We start from the raw sequence: 22,538 nt of genomic DNA, 5'->3' as shown, positions 1-22,538 counted from the left end.
GGGAGTTCACCCCGTTGTGGGGATTCGAACCGCCGACCTTCTGATCGAAAAGCCCTAGGCTCTGTGGTTTAACCCACAGCACCACCCGCGTCCCTGTTCCTACCTGTAGCTGTGGCCAAAGCTGTGCCTAAAGTTATTGTTTAGAAACACCAGAGTTTGTTCAATGAGGTGTTTCAGTTTCAACTATTCCAACCTTTGTTGGATCCTTTTTCTAACTTGCCAATAAGAACCAGTTAAATAACTTTGCTTATGGAAGTTATTCTGCCTATACTGCCACGTACCTGCACTCTGCCCATTTGCTTCACCACTTAACTGCCGCTACCTTTGCTGCGATCTTTTGCACCAAAGGCCCACACATTGTGCAAATGTTTTCGCAGTGCATCTGCAGTAGATGTTCCCTGCAAGCACTTCTGAATTTTCCTCTCTCCCCATTAATTCTCCATCTGTCTTCCAGCTCCCAATAAAAACTAGCTCTCTCTGCGCTTTCATTTCCCCTCATTTTTCACTGGTGAGCATGTGTTATTTTGGGTTCCTCCAGGCACAATACAGTTATTTCTCCTGAAATGATTTGAGCCATCACTTTTTAAGGTCTGCTGGCTTCCTTTTGTTTTCATAAAAAAAAATATATCTCGGAAATAAAGCACGGCAATAGTGGCAGCAACATTTGGGGGGTGGGGGGGGTCACACAGAGAGACAACACAAATACAGTGTAATTGCAAAGAATCTTTTATACATTGAATGCTATTTCATATTTAATGTACACGGTAGTTAATTATTTATACCAAAGCACCCATGATGCAGAACACACTACAAGTGCAATACAAGAGTTATATGCATGTTGTTGAGCAAATAGATGTGCATGAATTTTGCAGAAATGGAACCATGTTTTTGTTGAGAGATTCATTCCCCTGTGTGTAGTCATGGGGAAGTGGGAAGTGACGGAAGACAGGGTGTTTTGTCTTACTGTGTTTCCTTGAAGTAGGACTATTGTCCATTGTTCTCTCTTTTTGCTGTCTGATGCAAGAGAGAGAGGGAGCCATGTTGAAGAGCTCTGCCTGTGTGTATATGTAATAAAGTAGGTTAGCCAACATGCTGAGTTGCTGTGGTCTGTTATGCAACTGCGCAAACCTCTGCGGATGCCTAAGAGTGTGTTGATGTACTCCCACATCAATCACTATCATGTCCGGGGGCTGAAGAGGCTGAGAAGCTCCCGAACGATCGTCCAGAAAGAAGGGAACATGCCAGTTGGGCATGTGTCTCTGCCAGGGTTCTACTTGTGAGTAGAGGCCGTTTCCTGACAGTTTTTGGATTCCCTCCATTAATATTACAACATGTGCAGATTTTTGCATACATAATACAAGTGATCCAGATTTTATAGCCCTCTTCTTGGCAACATGCAGACTGCATTCTTTGGATTGCAAGGAATAGCTACATGCTTGAGAAAGTTATTGGTGCTTAAGTCCCCCTGAAATCACAACAACATAAGCAACCACGCAAATACGTAACATTCAGCAACTCAGATACAGATTTTGACAGCATCCTGCATTTTTATGGACTCCTGAATCCTCTGGATTAAGCCAGAAATTTGCCATCTGTGTAATTGTAGCAACAAGGTACCTGACTGAAGCTTGGCATGGGCTGCCAATGTCACCATCAACCTGCCAGAGCTTAGCTTAGGTGTAGCACAAAGGACCCCTGGTCTGGAACACAGCAGACCTATCAGGTTTGCAGATATTTCATTGGCATCCAGCAAAATAAACCAGTTGTCCTGGATTGTATCCAAACTGGAACAGGAAATTCGGAGATTCCTAATATTTACACTGAATTTTCAACCCAGCATTTCACTTCCAAATGTTATTGCCAGTGGCATAGTTCTGCACAACTGATACGGAAATGTGGAAATCTCACGTTTAAGATTGGAAGAAACGAGAAACAAAAATTGACAGATCTGCCCACCCTTATAAGGAGTACACTTGAATATCCTACAGTACAGGGTGATGTGTTATTCTGAGCATCGTTAAAATGAACTGAGTTTATTTATTGATTTTTTTTTAAAAAAAACCCATGGTCGTGCCATAATGGAGCAGAGAGCTCTCCTAAGAACTCCCTACAACAATCCTACGGCTGATGGCGCCAGGCAGAGTGTAGATGAAAAGTACTAAGAATACAACCAGGATAAGTAGGAATAGGGCGATGATGATGTATTTCTTGTAATTTCTCCAGATGAGATGGAAAAAGCACTTGAAAGGATTCACAAACCAGGAGAAGGAAGTGTCTGGCCGGCTAAATCAGAAAAGGGGAGGAAGGGAAAGAGAGAACATATTAATTTTGTCAGATTCATATTTATCCAAAGTAATTGCATTATCATTTTAATCTCAGGAAGGCATTGGAACTGAAACTGGGCGAAAACTTCATCACTATGAGAACTGGGGCAAGATACAGATCCCCCATTTCCCGTACGTTTTTGTAAAAAACAAAACCAAAACAGGCTGTTATAATGCATCTCTCTCTCCTACATGCTTTTCAGAGTCGCACAAGTTTGAGCAGTCAATTAAGATAGGAAGGAAAATAAGGCTGAATGGAAGAGTCGGCCTTATCTTGCACAGTGGGAGAATGGCAACAACAAATCTTTTATCCTTTATCTGCAGCAAAGGCTCAGGGAACATTCCAAAACCCCTCCATGGAAATATGCTGGGATTGAACCTGGGACCTTGTACATGCAATGCCTGCCAACTGACCATGTCTGTCATGACATCTCCCCCCCCCGCCCCCATCTCATGTAGTAGCTGCAACAAGTGGAGCATAGGACCCTGACCACATGGAGGCAATTCCCATGCCAGGACCCCACCCAAAAAACTATTCGAGCTGGCTGTGCAACACAGTGCAACTTCAGGTTCCACTGGGGTTGTTGCAGAAGCCATCCCACTATTGCAGAGCCAGTGTGGAGAGCCAGTGTGGTGTAGTGGTTAAGAGCGGTAGACTCGTAATCTGGGGAACCGGGTTCGCGTCTCCTCTCCTCCACATGCAGCTGCTGGGTGACCTTGGGCTAGTCACACTTCTTTGAAGTCTCTCAGCCCCACTCACCTCAGAGAGTGTTTGTTGTGGGGGAGGAAGGGAAAGGAGAATGTTAGCCACTTTGAGACTCCTTCGGGTAGTGAAAAGCGGGATATCAAATCCAAACTCTTCTTCTTCTTCTTCTTGCAGGCAAGAGTGAATTGGAAAGAGCTGCTCACTGGTGCCCTGAGGGCCCAAGCACACACATTTTTTTATGGGTGCTCAGTGCCTCGCAATGCACCAGAAGTTATGTCCAGGGCCTCAGGGGTAGTGTTTGAAGAAGAAGAGTTTGGATTTGATATCCCTCTTTATAACTACCCGAAGGAGTCTCACAGCGGCTAACATTCTCCTTCCCCTTCCTCCCCCACAACAAACACTGAGAGACTTCAAAGAAGTGTGAGTAGATCAAGGTCACTCAGCAGCTGCATGTGGAGGAGTGGGGACGCGAACCCGGTTCCCCAGATTATGAGTCTACCGCTCTTAACCACTACACCACACTGGCTCTCAAGACCTTTGGCCTCGCAGGGTCTTGGAGATGGTGTCCAAGGCCTCCAACGCAACCTCCGGTGCCTCGTGAAGCACCAAAGTCATGTCCGAAACCTCACAGGGCCTCAGAGGTGGTGTCTGAGGCCTCGTGGGGTGTCGGACACAACATCTGGGGTCCCCAGGCGCCACTGCAGGGCACATGACGTCATGGCGTCCTAGTGCAATATCACATCATGATGTCATGCTGGCACGCTGCTGGGCACCCATAAACTGGGACTGCTACATAGATGCTTCTGGGTAGCCCCACCCCAGCCACAAATGGCAGGAAGGCAACTGCCTGTCCTTGTTTGTTCCCTGCACCTTGTATGAAGAAGCATATAGCAGGCTCTGTTAGCAAAATCAGGCACAAGGAACTTGGTGGCTTCTCTATATGGTAGGTTCCAGTTTCCGTCAGCTCCAGCCAGCATGGCCAAAGGTCAAGGATGATGGGAGCTGTAGTCCAACAACATCTGGCATGCCCCAAATTCCCCCACCCTTAACCAAAATGCACACTCCAGTAACTTTCCATACTGCTGTGTTTATTTTTGGTCTCAGAATCTGGCTGGGGTTGCGGGTAGGGGAGCTATAAAACAGCTGGGAATAGGGATACCTGCAAGGGAGAATCAGTGAATATGGGCCAGGCCCATCCCACAAGCATCTGCCACATCTTCCTTGCTTATGCCTCTCCATACCAAACTTTAGGTTCGGCTCATTTGCCTTGTAGCATGTAATTTCTTCCTAAGTCAGCGGTGTGTGTGTGTGTGTGTGTGTGTGAGAGAGAGAGAGAGAGAGAGAGAGAGAAAGAGAGCTACGCAGCACTCTTGGAGAGCCTCAGCTATTCCAATCTCCCTTCCAGGCTTTTGCGGAGGCCACAGTAAGAGCGCAAAAATTAAAATACTATGTCATGGGGATTAATGGCATCGTCCACCCTTTTAAGCTGGTCCAGCATCGTGCATTTTATAATTAAATAACAGATATCGCCACTGTGTCGAGGTCACGAAGCACAACCTCCACTTTATGCATAGCCTCGGGGTGGGGTGGGGGGAACAGCCGTAAAATGAGATTATTGGAAGTTCTGACAACAGGGCTGCTGTTAAAGAATGCTGTATTTACATGGGATTGGTGAGGACACCATATTAATTTGGATAACCAGCAGTGTGCAATTTGATGCCATCCTTATCTGTGGGTTTGGGGTGCTGGGCTCTGAGCCCAGAAAGGGGAACTAACTGTAACTGTCAAGTTTGGACAGTTGCCTCCTATGCCCTCATCTGGGCAGGTGAAGCAATGGGAAGTTCTGGCCAAAGAGATATGTGCTGCTTTGTGTATAAAGAACGAACGAACGAACGAACGAACGAGTGTTTGCTTAGGAACGGAGAAGCCATTTCCTTGCTGTGGTGTCCATGTTGCGTCTATAGAGCCTGGGAGACCAGGCAAGCTGATTTGCCACATGGAACTCACTGCCACAAGATATAGTGATGGCTACCAAGCTGGACAGTTTTGAAAGGAGATTGGACAAATTAGTGGAGGATGAAGCTGTCAGTGTCTACTAGGTGTGATGGCTTTGTACTACCTTGGAGGCAATATCAAGAGTCGGAGAGTTCTGTTGCCCTCACGCCCAGCTTGTGGGCTTCTCAGAAACAAAAGGTTGGCCAATGTGAGAACAGAATCCTGGGCTTTGCTCCAGCAGGCTCTTCTTACAGTCATAGTCATAATAATAATAATAATAATAATAATAATAATAATAATAATAATTCATATTTCCCGACATTTCATTTTGAACATCCAACTCAGAGATTTTCTCACAGATCTTCAAATGCATGCATACACATGGCAACCTCACTTACTTGGGTTTTTCCAAAGGTTCCGGCTCCTTCCGAGCTTTGCCCACGGGATTTTTCTCGGCTTCCTCTGCCGTGACTAAATGGAACTCAGCTTCCACTTTGCCCTAGATTGAGAAAGAGAGCCTGTTTGGATTCACGATATGTAAATAGCACACAATGAGTTCTTCATTGACTAGCATTTGAGAGCTCTTTAGAAAATGGGTACTATGAAGTCATAAGTTGAGAGGGCTAAAATTATTAACCATTAATCACAATAACCACCAATAATTACAAGTTAATTATGAATGACTAGCAATTAATTCTTAAACAATTAAGCATTAAATTAATTTTTGGTTGGAAGTCTGACCACGAGGCTGTTCCCTGTGTTAGCATCCCTTTACCATATCTTGTTAAATCGCCCTTTATACATTGTTCCCCGATAAAGGATTCTGAGTTCATTCATTCTGGAAATTGTTGCTAAACCACCTGAATTGCATCTAGCTTATCTGCTCCAGGACATTGACTCTTATAGAACATTACAGGTTGCCAGATTCCTGATTTCAGTTCTTTCATATAAAAGACTTCATGGAATGCTTCATGACTATTAAAAATCTAGTAAATTATGTTCCATCTTTATCTTTAAGGCCATAATACGGTACATCTAGAGCTTGTACGTAATGCGAAGGAGATTATGCGTTGAAATATTTTAGTTGATATTTTAGAATGTAAAATGCTGTTTTTATTTATTGATTTGTTTTACCTTGAGGGCTTATAGCCGAATAAAGTATTATCTATCTGTTCCCTGTGTCCCTGTGTTACTTCACTTTTAACGTTTATTCTTACATTAAATTTGCATTTGCAAATTATTTTCCCAATATTCAGAAAATAGCCCAGCTTATTCCAAGCCCAATTCAGACCTTCTTGCACGAAGGATTGTTTCAGAGGGAACACAATAAGGTCCAATTTCTCCCCCAACCTCTCCACTGGGCCTCCAACCGCATTTATCTTTGTTGCTGTTCCCATGGTGGGGGGGGGGGTCGGGTCGGGATCGAGGGAGGTCTCTCTCCTTCCTCCCCTCTCTAATGCCTGTCATGATGCTGCTATTGTAGCATGCAAAGCACAAATAGCACTGGGAAATGCGCAACTGGTGGCAGTTGTGCTGGGGAAATGACAACTCCCAGTGCTCCTTTGTGCCTCCCTCCTTCCATTAAAATCTGAGCCAGAAAGGAATGTTTGGGCTTCTAATGCTTGCCTTGAATATGAAGAGAGTATTATGAGCCTGCCAAATTTTTGTTTCTAAGCCAGGAGTTAAAATTTTGGAGTATATCTCAAATAAGAGTTATCTCTCAAAGTGCTGACATTATCTTGTTGCAACTATATTAAAAAAGTACACGGTTAACGATTATAACTGCAGAGAAAAAACTGGATTTTTGTGTGTGAAAAAGATGCACGGAGTCTGCATGTTCACGACTATCTTACAACCTGCACTTGCAATTTAATTAAGATAAGATGTCTTCGACACACACATCCTCTGAAATAATGATGAGGAAGTTAAATTCAACGAGACTGTACAAAATCTGTGGTGGGGGGGGGGTTTGGGGGGAAGTGATTGGGGAATTGCATGTTTTAAGTATTAGAAAGATTCCTCAGGGAATAAACACAACCTTCCTCCCAATCGCCAACCTGAAAAGATCCTTCTGGAGTAATTATGGTTGTTTCATCTGCCACAACCCTCTCCCTGTAATCTGCACTTACTCAGTGCTACGCAGATGCGAAAACAATATGAAACGAATCGCTGAAATCTGAGTAACACAGGAAGTTAGACTCTAAGAACACAAGAGCCTGCAGGATCAGGCCAATGGCCTATCCAGTCCGCCATTTTGCTTTCACAGTGGACAACCAGATGCACCTGGGACCCGACCACCGGGTTCTGTTTTGCTTGGAATGGTTGCTTTTATAATTGTATGATTATGGTTTTCCCAGTAGTAATGTACAGAAGTGAGAGCTGGACCATCAAGAAGGCCGATCGCCGAAGAATTGATGCTTTTGAATTATGGTGCTGGAGGAGACTCTTGAGAGTCCCATGGACTGGAAGAAGATGAAATCTATCCATTCTCAAAGAAATCAGCCCTGAGTGCTCACTAGAAGGACAGATCCTGAAGTTGAGGCTCCAGTACTTTGGCCACCTCATGAGAAGAGAAGACTCCCTAGAAAAGACCCTGATGTTGGGAAAGATGGAGGGCACAAGGAGAAGGGGACGACAGAGGATGAGATGGTTGGACAGTGTTCTCGAAGCTACTAACATGAGTTTGGCCAAACTACGAGAGGCAGTGAAGGATAGGCGTGCCTGGCGTGCTCTGGTCCATGGGGTCACGAAGAGTCGGACATGACTGAACGACTGAACAACAACAAATTTCTATAACCTGCTCTGGGACCTTATGCTGAAGGGGAGCTAAGAAATCTTATAAAGTAAACAGTCAAGTAAACAAACAAATCATAAACCAGAAGAATATGGGGATGGGGAGTGGGATTCAATTATGATAAAAAAGGCAGCCTTTGGAATCACAGCACATCAAATTGCTATGTTGCTGATCTGTGCGATATTTGAGTCTTCACGTCCTTCATATTTTAAAGAAGCATCTGTCAGTGATATCAGTGTGACCTATCCAAAGGCTTTTTAAAAAAAAGGTAATATTGGATTACTTACTGTGAGCTCTCCAGCTTTGACAAAAGGCCACCAGCCTCTGACCCTCTTCTGCTGAAATATGGAAATCTTGTTCTCCTCACTTGTTGCCATGACCATGTTTATGTCGCAGGCCTTGGCTGACTTGGCGGCTCGAGGAAAGCCATTCAGGTTCATTTCAAGGGAGCCTGGGGGAGGGCGAGAGAGGTCAGATTCTGCATCGTTTCGAGACCAACTGGACATTGCAACTTTCCAAGAACGGCTTCCAAATCTGATAAATTCAGCCAAGCCCCCACAGGCTTAGGAAGTGAATAACCTGTCAATAAATTCCTGTAATTGTAGCTGTGGGGATTAGAGGAGGATGCAGGAAATGGAAAATAAACTCCTTATGTGTCTGTATGTATACTGCATGGCATGGAAACTTCCATCACAGCTAATACAAGAGCCTAAGAGTTAATGATGAAGTGAGGCTGTATCTGGGACACAGGAACATGCCTTATAAAGTGGACCCTCCGGATACGAACTCAATTCGTTCTGGGGGTCTATTCGCACCCTGCAAATTACGTAAATAGAGGTGCAATTCTGCGCACATGCATGGCACGATTGAGCACTTCTGTGCATGTGCGTGCGGCGAAACCCGGAAGTATAAACTTTTATGTTTGCTGCGGCCATAACCCGAAGATTCCGTATCCAGAGGGATACGTAAGTAGAGGTACGACTGTACAGAGTCAGTCCATTGGCCCATCTAGCTCACTGTTGTCTACAATGTCTGGCAGCAGTTATTCAGGGTTTCAGACAGGGGAGATTCTCAGCTCTAGCTGGAGTAGAGATGTGAAGGCCTGGAAAAAACCCTGGAAAAATTTGAAAAAAAACCCTGGGTTTTTCCCCATTTTTATCCTGAAGGCTTTTTTGTCCCCCCCCCCCCAAAAAATAGAAAAAATAGAAAAAATAAAAAATAGATTATGGAATGTTTTATTTTAACATGATAAATAAAATATTTTAAGATAAGGGGTTCAAATATTTTATAAATCATTTCTAAAAAATACGTATGGTATATCAGATTATTCTAATGTGTGTGAGGAGGTTTCAGTTTTGTTTTTGCATGCGTGTGGTATGCATTGGTTCTGTTCCTCTTCACTAGGCCTCAAAGCACTAGAAGAAAATGTAGAGCAACAAAAAGGGCCTGAAATTATATACTTAATTACAGCTCAAAAAATGATTCTGATTAAATTTCATGCCCATTCATTGAAACTTAGTCCCACTTCCTTCTTCAGTTCTCTTTATGAGAATGTTTTTTTAAATACTGTGGAGAGGAAATATGAATGATTGTTACTTCTGGATTTTTAAAAATTGTTTTGTGAAGTTGTTGTTTTTTGTTCCACATAAACTAGTAAACAGTTCAGGAGATTGTTGCTCCATTTGTTACAAATACAAATAAATATTATTTTAAAAGTAAATTCTGTTTGTAATAATTGTTTGGATGCACTATATTTTTAATATGCTAGTTGTGATAATTTTATGCCCATTAAAATTGTCCATAGTTATATTTTATGTTTCTAAAGTAACAGAACGACTTTCAATCTGGAAAAGAAAAAAGAAGTGCTAATGTAGCATTTTTTCAATTTTTCCGGAAATTTTCGTTTCCCCCCGAAAAGTTTACATCTCTAACCTGGAGATACTTGCAGGCAAGGTACTCTTAGCTAAGCTAAAGCATTTCCTCAGTGCTGTAGATGTCCCACTTGCGTATCCCACCACCGCCCACAAAATTCCACCCAAGCAGGGCCCATAATCTGCCAGTCTTTTGTTCAAAACTCCCACCCCTGTTCCAAATCCAGATCACGCCGCTCCGTTCACGGCTTACCAAGGAAGTCATCGGAGGAAAGCCTTTCGAAATCCCACACCTGGAGCACCAGTTCTGCAGGGATTTTGCGTTCCGTCTTCTCTAAGGAAAATATGTTCTCCCTCTTGCTGACCACCACTTGCTTCTCGGCCGGGAGATAATGGAATGGGAACACGAAGCGCCAGTTGAAGTTCCCTTCTCCGGTCAAAGAGTTGTAATGCACATCCGTCTCCTGCCTGTCATCTTCCAGGCCTTTCACCCACCTGATGCAAGTAACATGGAGTGCATGAAAGAAGACTCAAATGGAGCCAGAAGGGACTAGTCCAACCCTTTGTATCAAGACATCATATCCCATGCATAAAGTATTTTCTTTCTCTTAACTTTTCCAAGACTATTTCACCAATTAGCTAGGCATCCTGTACCATTGTTGAACTGTGCTTGCAGTTCTTGTGATCTTTGGCCCCAACAGTTCACACTTACATGGTCGTGCACCACCCCAATCTGAAAGAGGTATGAGTTACCAGGGGTATCTGCTGGATCAGGCCACAGGCCCATCTTAGCCCCGCATCTTCTGGGCCAACTAGATACCTATGAGAAGCTCACAAGCAAGACCCAAGCAAAAAGAGCACTCTCCCCTCCTGCAGTTTCCAGAAAGTGGAATTCAGGTGCATATTACCTCTGACATTGGGGGTGAGAACATAGACATCAGGGTTAGAAGCCAATGACATCCTTATTTTCCATATATTTGTCGAATCCTCTTTTCAAAGCCATCCTGGTTGGCAGGGCTGTCTTAAGCATATGCGGTGCCGGGATGCAAAGATCCACCTGGCACCCCCCCCCCCAGGTTGCCCAGTCCCAGGCGTGCAGGATAGTGGAGCCGGCCGGCTGCCTCAGTGTCTCGCTGGCTCGGTCACCCCCAAACTTGCAGCACACACGGGCCCGCAGCAGAAGAGCCTGTCGCAGCGCTCTGACCAATGGGCAGGCTCTTCCCCTGATTCAACTCTCGGGCCCCAGACTCTCGGCCTGGCGCCCCTGAGAGCCCGGCACCTGGGTGCCCCACACCCCTAGCGCCTATGAGTAAGATGGCCCTGCTGGTTGGTTACCTATTATTGCAAGTTTTGAGTTTTCCTCGTGGAAATGTAGGACTTCATTTTCTATGCATGTCAGTCCTGTGCCTGCTTAATTCTAGTCGGGGGTTGAATTCTCAGTGAGCCATTGCAGCAAAATGCCAAGGCCACAGAGTTGTCACATCCACGCGTGTGCACAGACAGAACTTGCTAATACAGCTGTGAATCATTTTTTTTTTTTTTGATGGATGGCTCGGGTCATAAATTAATTCATCCTGTCAATGGATAAATGAGGAGATCCGCAGGCCGTGCCTGAGCAAACTTACCCTTTTACATAAATGTCACTTGATTTTTGCCCAGTGAAGATATTCTCATCCTCTAAAATGACATCTTCTGTATTCCAGATTATCACTCTCAGTTCATAACTTGGGAGAGGAAGAAGGGTGGGGAAGGAAGAAGAGAAAGAGAATGCAAAGTTAGATTAGCAAAGTGCCACATGATATAATTTGCAGTCAATTTGGTCACATTATGCGGGGATAGATTCTAATTTTAAGCTGCCTAAATATTGGCAAATAGAAAGGGAAGAAATGGAGGCAGTGAGAGATTTTACTTTCTTGGGCTCCATGATCACTGCAGATGGTGACAGCAGTCACAAAATTAAAAGACGCCTGCTTCTTGGGAGAAAAGCAATGACAAACCTAGACAGCATCTTAAAAAGCAGAGACATCACCTTGCCCACAAAGGTCTGTTATAACCAAAGCTATGGTTTTCCCAGTAGTGTTGAATTATGGTGCTGGAGGAGACTCTTGAGAGTCCCATGGACTGCAAGAAGATCAAACCTATCAATTCTGAAGGAAATCAGCCCTGAGGGCTCACTGGAAGGACAGATCCTGAAGTTGAGGCTCCAGGACTTTGGCCACCTCACGAGAAGAGAAGACTCCCTGGAAAAGACCTTGATGTTGGGAAAGATGGAGGGCACAAGGAGAAAGGGACAACAGAGGACGAGATGGTTGGACAGTGTTCTCGAAGCTACCAAGATGAGTCTGACCAAACTGCGGGAGGCAGTGGAAGACAGGAGTGCCTGGCATGCTCTGGTCCATGGGGTCACGAAGAGTCAGACACGACTAAATGACTAAACAAGAAGAAATACCGTATATACCCGAGTATAAGCCGACCTGAATATAAACCGAGGCACCTAATTTTCCTACAAAAACCCGGGAAAGCTTATTGACTCGAGTATAAGCCGGTTCACCTTTGCTGCTGTGGAGAAGGAGGAGGAACGAGCAGCCCGAAAGCAGCCCTTTGGGCTGCTCCTTACTCTTCCTCCTTTGCCAAGTTTGCATTTATGTGAGCAGTTCAGGAATGGAACAAGCTGCCTGGGGAGAGTAAAGAACCGCCGTTCTTGTATGCTTCTTAAGGAACTGTTGACTGGGGAGAGCGGGTGGCGGCACGAGCGGAGAGAAAGGGCTTCTTTCTTGCCGCCCCGACCGCCCGGCTCACTCGAGTATAAGCCGAGGGCAGCTTTTTCAGCACAAAAAATGTGCTGAAAAACTAGGCTTATACTCAAGTATATACAGTATGAGAAAAAGAAAGTGGCAGTGAGGGAGGGGAATGGGGCCTTGCCTCTTTTTGTTTTCTGAGGAGAATTTAAAATAGCAACAAATGTCATGTTTTCATACATTCACAATGTGATTCCTAACTAACTGGGATATTCTAGGAACGAGCAGGGAGGAATTAAACCAGGAACAAGCAGCAGCAAAGACTAGGACAGCCCTAGCAAAGAGAGAAAATGAAAAGCAACAGTTATCAAAGAAAGTAACATGTTTATGGGCTTTCCCAGAAGTTAATTGCCTCCCATCTCCAAGCACAACTTTCTGCTTGATACTTGAAATGGGCAAACATTCAGCACAGTCTTGGTTACGGTTACATGATAGGACTGTACCATAGGTCACCGCTGAGAGTTTGAATTCAATGTAATGTGACTTCTTCTGACACTGTGATCTCATGTTTTGCACCGATAGGTACATTATTGGTATTTCGAACTTTCATGCAAGAAAAAAATGCTTTATTGATAGCATTAAGAAACTTCTTAGCTGCTGTGAAGGCTACTTTTTTAGCCCTTCATTAATTCTTCATGGAGAGAGGCGAAAGCTTAATAGAGTCAGCTTCAGACTGAACATAATTGATGTACTAATCGTTTCTCTGAAATTACTCCAGACTAAAAAACAAACAAACAAAAAAAAAACAATTGCAGCCAAAAAGCCACTGTTTTATATGAGCTTTGAACCTTCCTTGGCTTTTCTATATGTTTTGCGTTCAACACACCCTCTCTAGCTGAGCAGCATATTCAATGAAGTTAGATTTTTGTTATCTCAAATTATGTAGATCAAGGAACCTCAAATTATAGGGCTCTAACAGACGTCTTTACGTGACTTACGGCAAATAAGGGCCAATTGGCAAATCTGCAAACTTTGTTGCAATAGACTCTAGCTTTACCATTTGAGTAATAGTGCAAATACTCTTGACAGTTAAAGGTAAAGGTAAAGGGACCCCTGACCATTAGGTCCAGTCGTGTCCGACTCTGGGGATGCGGCGCTCATCTTGCGTTACTGGCCGAGTTAGCCGGTGTACAGCTTCTGGGTCATGTGGCCAGCATGACAAAGCTGCTTCTGGCAAAACAGAGCAGCGCACGGAAACACTGTTTACCTTCCCGTTGGAGCGGTACCTATTTATCTACTTGCACTTTGGCATGCTTTTGAACTGCTAGGTTGGCAGGAGCAGGGACCAAGCAACGGGAGCTCACCCCCATTGCGGGGATTCGAACCGCCGACCTTCTGATCGACAAGCCCTAGGCACAGTGGTTTAACCCACAGCACCACCCGGGTCCACCGTCGCAGGGATTCGAACTGCCGACCTTCTGATCAGCAAGTCCTAGGCACAGTGGTTTAAGCCACAGTGTCACCTGGCCCCCCCCTCTTGACAGTTAATGAGCAACAAATATTAAAATATAAAATAATTATGGGGACAAAGTGCGGTGGAAAAGAATAAGGCTGGAGAATGACTAAACATTTTTCAGACAGTGAAATGTAATTTGAAATAGGGATTGCTGCCACTATCTCATCCCACTTTTGCCTCTGGTAAATGCATCTTGCAGGTTTTTATATGGTTTTGAAAACCTGCAGAACCTCTTTGACCAGTGAGAACAATGGGACAAACATAAGCATCTCCAGCTTTTTAGGGGGTCCAAGCAACATGGCCCCTTAAGTATCTGGAGGTGGGAGGCAGCTGAAGCACAGCTGCTGAAGAGTGGAAATAAGTGGGGACAGTTAATTGAGGAACCATCCTAGATTCCCTTGTGACACCATGGGGAACACCGAGGCACTGTTTCTGTTGATGCACATTCACTGTTGATGCAGAGCCTGGAATTGCCACACCTTTAACTAACAGCCCGCCCACCTCTCAATCACCTGATGTCAAAAGTATATAAGTGATCCTGCTTTTCCCATGCAGATGATCATCTAATTATCAGAGCATGCATAGTTCTGCAAATAGTGCTATGCAGGCACTGAAAGCTCCATGCATGGTGCTTTGCAAGCCCCAACGATCAGCTGACCATGTTTGCAGACAAAAACGAGTGACATCATATTGTTGCAGCATCAGGGGATTAAAAGATAGGTCGCCCCACATCCACCTGCAAAACTTGGCTCAAAGGGGTAGGGGAGATAAGGATTTGACCCACCAGCTGGATCCACTTCCCCACTCCTGCCTTAATGGTCTGAGCTGGGGAGAACTGCCAAACTCCCTGCCATTGGACCCCGGGAAAAAAAGTTTGGGTTCTCCATGGGCAGTGAAACCATTCTCAAACCATTCTGACTGTCTTACCTCCAAGCTCAGTTTTTATAAGCCCCCACTGCTACTACTTGCACAGTTGCCTTTATTAATAAATAAGTGTTTTGCAAATTTCATTTCTCCTACAAGGCTTTATATATATAAAAAAGGTTTTTAAAGATTGCTGATAAGGAAGTAGGAGGGAGATTATTTCAAACGAAAAGGATGTTCCAGTTCCTCGAGGTTTTAAGCTGCATGACAACCAATTTACACATCCTCAGGAAGATGCAATATTATTAACAGGAAGCTAGGGAATGTATATTTGCAGGCAGAGGGGAGCGTGTAATGAATTACCCTTTGGGTTTTCTGGGTGAAATGTCAACCGGCGGCCCTGGGAGAGGCATATCCTTCGGAAACATGTCCACCCACATCTGCACACGGCCCTTCAGGAAAGAAAACAAAAGAACACATGTGAATGAAGTGTGAATTCAGTTACGGAATAGCAAGATTAATTTATTATTATTATTATTATTATTATTATTATTATTATTATTATTATTATTATTATCATCATCCCCATTGTGGGGATTCGAACCGCCGACCTTCTGATTGGCAAGCCCAAGAGGCTCAGTGGTTTAGACCACAGCACCACCCGCTTCCCCTAGGGCAACTTGATACTCATATGGGAAGCTCGTAAGCAGGATCTGAGCACAACAGTGCTCTCCCCACTTGTGACTGTCAGCAACTGGTATTCAGAGACATACTGATAACTCCCAATTAAGTATAATCGCCCAACCCAAATGTGCCTGTATGTGACTGAACCCCAGCTGAAGATAGCAACAAGCCTGGAACCACCCAGCTTTCCATGATTTCCTTCCTTGCCATTTATCTAGGCTAAAGCGTTTACCTGCTCCATGCCGGGCTTATCTTTGTGGTATATCGGCCGCGTCTCAATGTGTTCGGGCACCAGCTTGCATCCAACCCCAGGGATGTCGTTCCAGGAACGCAAAACCTTCAGAGCAAGGTGTTCATAGGATTCCACTGGCTCCTCTGTAAAAGAAAGAGCACAAAACGAGCTTGTTACATCACATGAGGCTGGGCCTTGGCGGCGGCGGCGACAACAGCATCGCCTCTTCCTCCTCCTCTCTCCAGCAGCTGCTAAGAGCTGCCCAAGGGAGGAGGCCGGCAGCAACAGGGACATTCCAGGATCAAATCAGAAGCTGGGGTAGCTTTTGTAATTCCAGGACCATCCCTGGAAAATTGGGACACTTGGAGGGTATGTTAATGCAGAGCCAGCAATCTGCTTTACAAAAAAAAAAATTGTGGTGCAGCAGATCAGACTGTAAAGGCCATTATTCAGCACAGTTACCATTTTCATCTGCCTGGAAGACAGTCTGCCCTGTAAAGACCTTGTCGCCCACTTGTATCTTCCCAGGTTGCATGTAGGGCCCACTCAGCTTGTTTTCTTTGCAGAGCTTGGTCAGGATCTCGGTTGGCTTGGTGGCATCTCGCCAGGCATTATACCCTTCACTGCGAATGAGAGAAGATGGTTTTGGACGGACGGAGCAGTTTCTAAAAGCCAACGTTCCTTTCAGAATAGAGTTCATGAGAACATTTCCTGCCAAGGCACTATTCAATTTTGATGAGTTCTAGAATACTACCTGGCCATAAGAACGTCTAGTTCCCATTAGAAGAGAGACAGAGAACCTTTTCCCTGGGTGTGGACTACATTAGTCTGGTGGTCAGCTGTTTTGACGGAGGGATGTCTTCCAGCAGTGACAGCAGACTATAGTGCATATATTAAATTCTTAGAAACAAACGCCACTCAGCTTCCGTTTTCTCAATTGACTTTTCTTTTTAACACAACATTTGTAATAAAAGCTGCCCAATGCCCTTTATCTGGCTTGACTGTGCAAATGGCAAAAAGAACTTTAAGGCTGTATCCAGCTAAGTTCTACTCAAAGCAGATCCATTGAATGAATTAATGAATGAATGAATGAATGAATCTTTATTTGCGTCAGCCATCGGCCATAGCAACAAACGAACATTGTGATACACACAGAACAAAATAAAAAGTCGATAATTTAAAACACAGTTTAGGGTCCTGAATCAAGCAGTCAAATAGTGGACCTTATTCTGATTGCCCCAGCTAAAAACCTTGCAACCATTGAAAATAATGGACACGGTTAACTTAGGTCCATTGGTTTCAGTGGGTCAGCTCTGTAATTGCAAATAACGCAAATGCACACCTGAACTGCAAAAATGCAACTGCATCTGAAATGTTGTATGCAATTTGCATGGGCAAGTTTTTGCATGTTTGCAAGGAACACATATTTTTTTTCTGCTGAGACATCCCTCCCACCTCAATCTTCTGCAGCTTATCTTTGTGCACACTTTGTACAACACCAAAACTCTTTTCCTTCTCAGCTGCTCCCTTTTGAACAGCTGATGGGAAGGAAGGGATGCAGACTGCTGAACGAAATTCAACTGCAAGTCGAATCCAGCCCAAGGCCTGGAGGTTCACCATACCTACATTAGGAGTTTTCTGAAACTTCACAGGCTATTCATCAATTACAGAGACCTTGTGTCTGGAAAGAAGCTTACATTTCATATTGGCTCTGCAACCCACAGGTAGCTCGATGTCTGCTGTAAAAACGGTTTTCCAAATCGATTTTTGTTTCTCCAATGAGGTCATCAGAACCAATCAAGTCATGGTCGTAGATCAGGACTGAAAGCAGGGATTCCTTGGGGAAAGTTGCCTGGATTTCAAACGACCTGCAGAAAAAAATATTGGTAAAATTATGTCATGCTTGCTTCCAGGTAAGTCTCGCTGAAATCAATGAGGCTTAATTTAGAATAAAGTGGCTTAGGAGTGGGGTGGTAAAGTTATAGAAATATAGCACAGGTTACAGAGTTAACCCAAAAAGTCCATCACAAAAAATTAGAGATGGAAAGCTTTCGTAAATTATCCTTGGAATGATTTTTTTCCTGGCCACTCCAGAAAACAACCCCTGAACCAATATTCTTCTGCAGGTTGTATGTCTGTGTTACAGCCAGCCTTTAGTTAAATTTTCCCAGTATTGAAATGTGAGACCAACACTCGTTTTCTGTTATAGCTGAAAATGTGACTAAACTAGGCTTCCCCATCTGTTTGGTTTAATCTGGACATCCATTACAAAACTCACCTTCTTGTATTTTCTTTCTCTACATACATAGAGGCATCTCTATCCACTCCAGCAAGTTCTATGTTATAGGGATTTTGTTTTTAATTCAAAGCATTTACACCCCTCTCAAAAACTGGAAATGCTTCCAGAACAGCTTACAGATCAATATCCTCTCCACCCACCTGCAAAAGTTCACCCACCTTGCCCTCAGTATTAGAATCTTAAAATACACATGTAGAATGAGACAGGGAAGAAAGAGAAATGGAAGCAAACAGGCACCAATTTCCAAATGTTATCAAGTTCTTATAATGATCGTCTTGGGTCGAAGCAGGCTACCCACAGCTAAAAAATAATAATCAAACAAATCCCAAATGGCTGTTTTGGTGGTGTGTGTATGGAAGGATGCAACATGGCTGACACATCAAATAGAGAAGGAAATGGAATGGGATCAGAAAATGATAGAGGCATGTCCGTCCGTCCGTCCCCCCCCCAATCAGTGGAAAAAGAAACTTATATTAGCTACCTCCTTGGTTGCCAACAGAAACAGTGTCAAATTAAACCCTCTGGAGGCCCCTAGGCAATTGAAATCTTGCCCCCGCCCGTCATAAATTATCTCCTAAATGCATTTTTTTTAAAAGGTAAAGGACCCCTGGCAGTTAAGTCCAGTCACAGGCGACTCTGGGGTTGTGGCGCTCATCTCGCTTTACAGCCCGAGGGAGCCGGCGTTTGTCCACAGACAGTTTTTCTGGGTCATGTGGCCAGCATGACTAAGCCGCTTCTGGCGCAACAGGACACCAAAACCAGAGCAGCGCACGGAAACGGCGTGTACCTTCCCGCCAGAGTGGCACCTATTTATGCTGGAATAACCAACATTTCTCCAGTCTACAAATATCCTTGGTTTCCTATTTCCTATTACATGGCCAAAGCAACCCCTAGACTGGATTAAGATTTGTATCCTGGTTGAAATGCGATGCAATTCTAATGCAAACCTGGCCTAAGCATTTTAGTTGTAGGATAGTCGCAGCAGGCTTGGGTTACGTTCTTGGTGACGATGGTGGTCAAGGTCATCGGTGCAATTGCATGAGAAGAGATGGAGCAACAAAAAACTAATCTGGGGAAATGCCGGATGAGCTAGAAAGCCGAATAATTTTCAATTAAGACAATGTGACACATTGTCAAGAATTTAATCAGTAATTTACAAACATCTAAAGAGACACGCACCAATGTTTAACAAATGCACTTTGTCCTAAATAATGGGGCGGAGAAATTGTCTGCAGCTAATTCATGACATCCGGGACATCACACAATTTAAAATGAACTCACCTTCCAAAAACTGGGTTCAGCTGCTTCGGAATATAATTGTCTCTGTCTTTAATTTCTGTTTTTCCCAACCTAAGCACAATATAAGGATCTGATTTGCCATCTGGATCAGCTGGACTAAGATTAAATGCCTACAATAAGAGGAAAAATTATTAATATATCCCAAACTATATAACCAACCGAGAGTAAAAAAACAACAACCAAGTGGCTCCATCAATTATTTCATTTTTCTCAATTAATTTAGTTAATCCTTCCTCCGTTGATCCTATTTTCCCATAAGAAAACCAAACCATTCTATGTTGATTTATAAAAAAAAAAAAAAATGACTGGCAGATAGAATATTACATTAAATAGAAGATTCTTTATTCTGTTTGTAGACTATACTGTGTTTTGAAGAATTGTTATGTGAATCCTGAAATACTGTTCCGGGGCAGGGGTAGTGGTGCCAATTTGTATTTATACTTAGAATAATAGACTTGTAGAATTGGAAGAGACCACGAGGGTCACCTTCTAGCCCAACCAGTACCAGATTTACGTATAAACTAAACAAGCTATAGCTTAGGGCCCCACTCTCTTGGGGGCTCCCAAAACAAATTAAAGGGGGGGAAAACTGGATGTACATTTCCAAAATATAAGATTAAAAAACAAAGAAAATAAAACCTACATACAACAACAGTGGCAAATGGCTTTAGATACCTATTAGGTCCATAAATTACCATATAGCATATATTAAACACAAAAAAACAGTGACAATTTGTTGTTGACAAAGGACAGCTGGACATATAAAGGGCCCCTTTACCTTCAGTAGTTTAGGGCCTGAACAAACCTAAATCCGGCCATGAGCCCAACCCCTTGCAATGCGGGAATCTTTTGCCCAACGTAGGGCTCGAACCCACGACCCTGAGACTAAGAGTCTCACGCTCTACAGACTGAGCTGTGCTTAACTCACTGAGGTCCAGCGCCGAGGGCCTTCTGGCGGTTCCCTCTCTGCAAGAAGCCAAGTTACAGGGAACCAGGCAGAGGGCCTTCTCAGTGGTGGCGCCCGCCCTGTGGAACGCCCTCCCACCAGATGTCAAGGAAACAAACAACTATACAACTTTTAGAAGAGATCTGAAGGCAGCCCTGTTTAGGGAAGCTTTTAATGTTTGATGGATTATTGTATTTTAATATTTTGTTGAAAGCTGCCCAGAGTGGCTGGGGAAGCCCAGCCAGATGGGCAGGGTATAAATAAAATAATAATAATAATAATAATAATAATAATAATAATAATAATAATAATAATAATAATTGTTGTTGTTGTTGTTGTTGTTGTTGTTGTTGTTGTTATTTCATACTAATAGTTTTATAGGGAAGTAAGATCAATAAATAATCCCAGACGATGCACTGCACTGACCAAGGCTCCAGCCTACCTGCCATTTTGGCAGGTATCTAGTGTCTGGCCAATGCAGCGCTTGGCTTCATTGAGCGTGTCATGGCTTGACCCCGTCCCTGTCAGTTGCTGCCCGCTCTCTGATGTTGTTCACGCCCTGCTGGGCTTCAGGGTCCAAGGCTTTGGCCCCAGACTCCGCACCTAACAGAACCATCGGTTTTACTTACTGCGACAACGTATACTCTGATGAGAACTTTCACAGAGTGGTTGGGAGGGATGCCCTGCAGGATCCTCGGCTGGCCTCCGTCTCCTGAGCAGCCGTCTTCTGGACTTTTGTATATGCAGAAACAGCCCTGTTAATACACAGCATGGATATAGATTGTGCCAAACCGAAACCAGCAGATGCAGACATAATGCCATGCTTGCAGTGGGTTGTTTTGTTTTTGTTTCTTACAAATGCATTCAACACTTACCGTATTTCTCTGTGTATAACACGTCCCTGTTTAAAAGACGCCCGCTATTTTTGGGGACTACAAATTAAGAAAACGGGGGGAGATTGCCCAGAGTTGTGGAGCTTTTGTTGGGGGGGGGGGTTGCCCATAATCGTTTTGGAGGGGATTGCCCACAGTTTTTTAAAAAATCTTTTTTTGGGGGGGTTTGCCTAAAATTGCTCACCTGCCAGACCAATGCTGCCAATAGTATGTGCCGCCGAAGCCACCAATCGACTGCCAGATCGCTGCTAGCAGCCGACAATCGCCCGCCCAATTGCCGCAGCGCCAGCCTATTGCCAGCAGCCCTTGCCGCAGCCACCAAACCCCCTCCCTATCGCCGCTGACGATCTGCTGCTCGCGGCAGCAACCTATCGCCAGTCCACCCTCTGCACTATCCGTGTTTAAGACGACCCCTAATTTTATACATAATTTTAAAAGCAAAAAACTTCCTCTTATACACGGAAAAATACGGTATCTCAAAAAAAAGGATTACATGCTATTACTCCCAAGAGCTGTTGGGAGACCCCTGTTCCTCTCCCAGTACTACTATTTCCAGACTTCCCTGAGAGGAGGGATGGATGGTTAAACACCTCTGGACGTTGTGGCTCTGTGAGGGAAATAGGGATCACTTAACATCTCTGAATTATGGTGCTGGAGGAGACTCTTGAGAGTCCCATGGACTGCAAAAAGATCAAACTTATCCATCCTTAAAGAAATCAGCCCTGAGTGCTCACTGGAAGGACAGATCCTGAAGCTGAGGCTCCAGTACTTTGGCCACCTCATGAGAAGGGAAGACTCCCTAGAAAAGACCCTGATGTTGGGAAAGATGGAGGGCACAAGGAGAAGGGGACGACAGAGGATGAGATGGCTGGACAGTGTTCTCGAAGCGACTGGCATGAGTTTGGCCAAACTGCGTGAGGCAGTGGAGGATAGGAGTGCCTGGCGTGCTCTGGTCCATGGGGTCATGAAGAGTCGGACACGACTGAACGACTGAACAACAACAACAACATCTCTGAGCACTCTTAACAAACTAAAGCTCCCAGGATTCTTTGGGTGGTAAGCTATTTACTGTTTAAAGTGGCATAATGGTGTTTTAAATGTATTGTGTGAATGTGGCCTGAATACATTACCACAGCTTGGTTCTTTTGGGGGTTGACAGATTAAGGTGTAATAAGAATCTTAATTTTTAACATTTCAATTAAGCGATCTGAAGACAACAGCCCGAGGGCAGTCCTGGAATTGGGAATAATTATTTTCATGAGTTAATTGAATTTATGATAGATGTACTGAAAGCTTGTCCTCTTTTTAGATTTAGGACAGCGTACCCCATGGTTTTTCAATCAATGAAGAATCACAGGTTCTGCCAAAAAAAAAAAA

At 44.1% G+C, this 22,538-nt stretch overlaps 1 protein-coding gene across 1 annotated transcript in view; it reads right to left on the bottom strand.

Moving 5' to 3' along the window:
• Positions 1–2,069: 2,069 nt before the first annotated feature.
• FER1L6 (fer-1 like family member 6) overlaps positions 2,070–22,538 on the bottom strand; it is a 111,169-nt gene continuing 90,700 nt past the window's right edge. The window contains exons 31-41 of the mRNA XM_033155817.1: positions 20,898–21,023; positions 19,305–19,432; positions 17,422–17,592; positions 16,187–16,347; positions 15,725–15,867; positions 15,172–15,260; positions 11,316–11,414; positions 9,944–10,185; positions 8,107–8,270; positions 5,424–5,524; positions 2,070–2,283 (exon numbers count right to left, since the gene is read on the bottom strand). Of these exons, the coding sequence (XP_033011708.1) occupies positions 2,097–2,283; positions 5,424–5,524; positions 8,107–8,270; positions 9,944–10,185; positions 11,316–11,414; positions 15,172–15,260; positions 15,725–15,867; positions 16,187–16,347; positions 17,422–17,592; positions 19,305–19,432; positions 20,898–21,023 (1,611 nt within the window). The 3' untranslated portion in view covers positions 2,070–2,096. The remainder of the gene's footprint in view (positions 2,284–5,423; positions 5,525–8,106; positions 8,271–9,943; positions 10,186–11,315; positions 11,415–15,171; positions 15,261–15,724; positions 15,868–16,186; positions 16,348–17,421; positions 17,593–19,304; positions 19,433–20,897; positions 21,024–22,538) is intronic.

This window comes from Lacerta agilis, chromosome 7 (assembly GCF_009819535.1).
Source record: "Lacerta agilis isolate rLacAgi1 chromosome 7, rLacAgi1.pri, whole genome shotgun sequence".
Lineage (NCBI taxonomy): Eukaryota > Metazoa > Chordata > Lepidosauria > Squamata > Lacertidae > Lacerta > Lacerta agilis.
The sequence above is the reverse complement of the archived record's forward strand: the minus strand, read 5'-3'. Positions and strand labels throughout refer to the sequence as shown.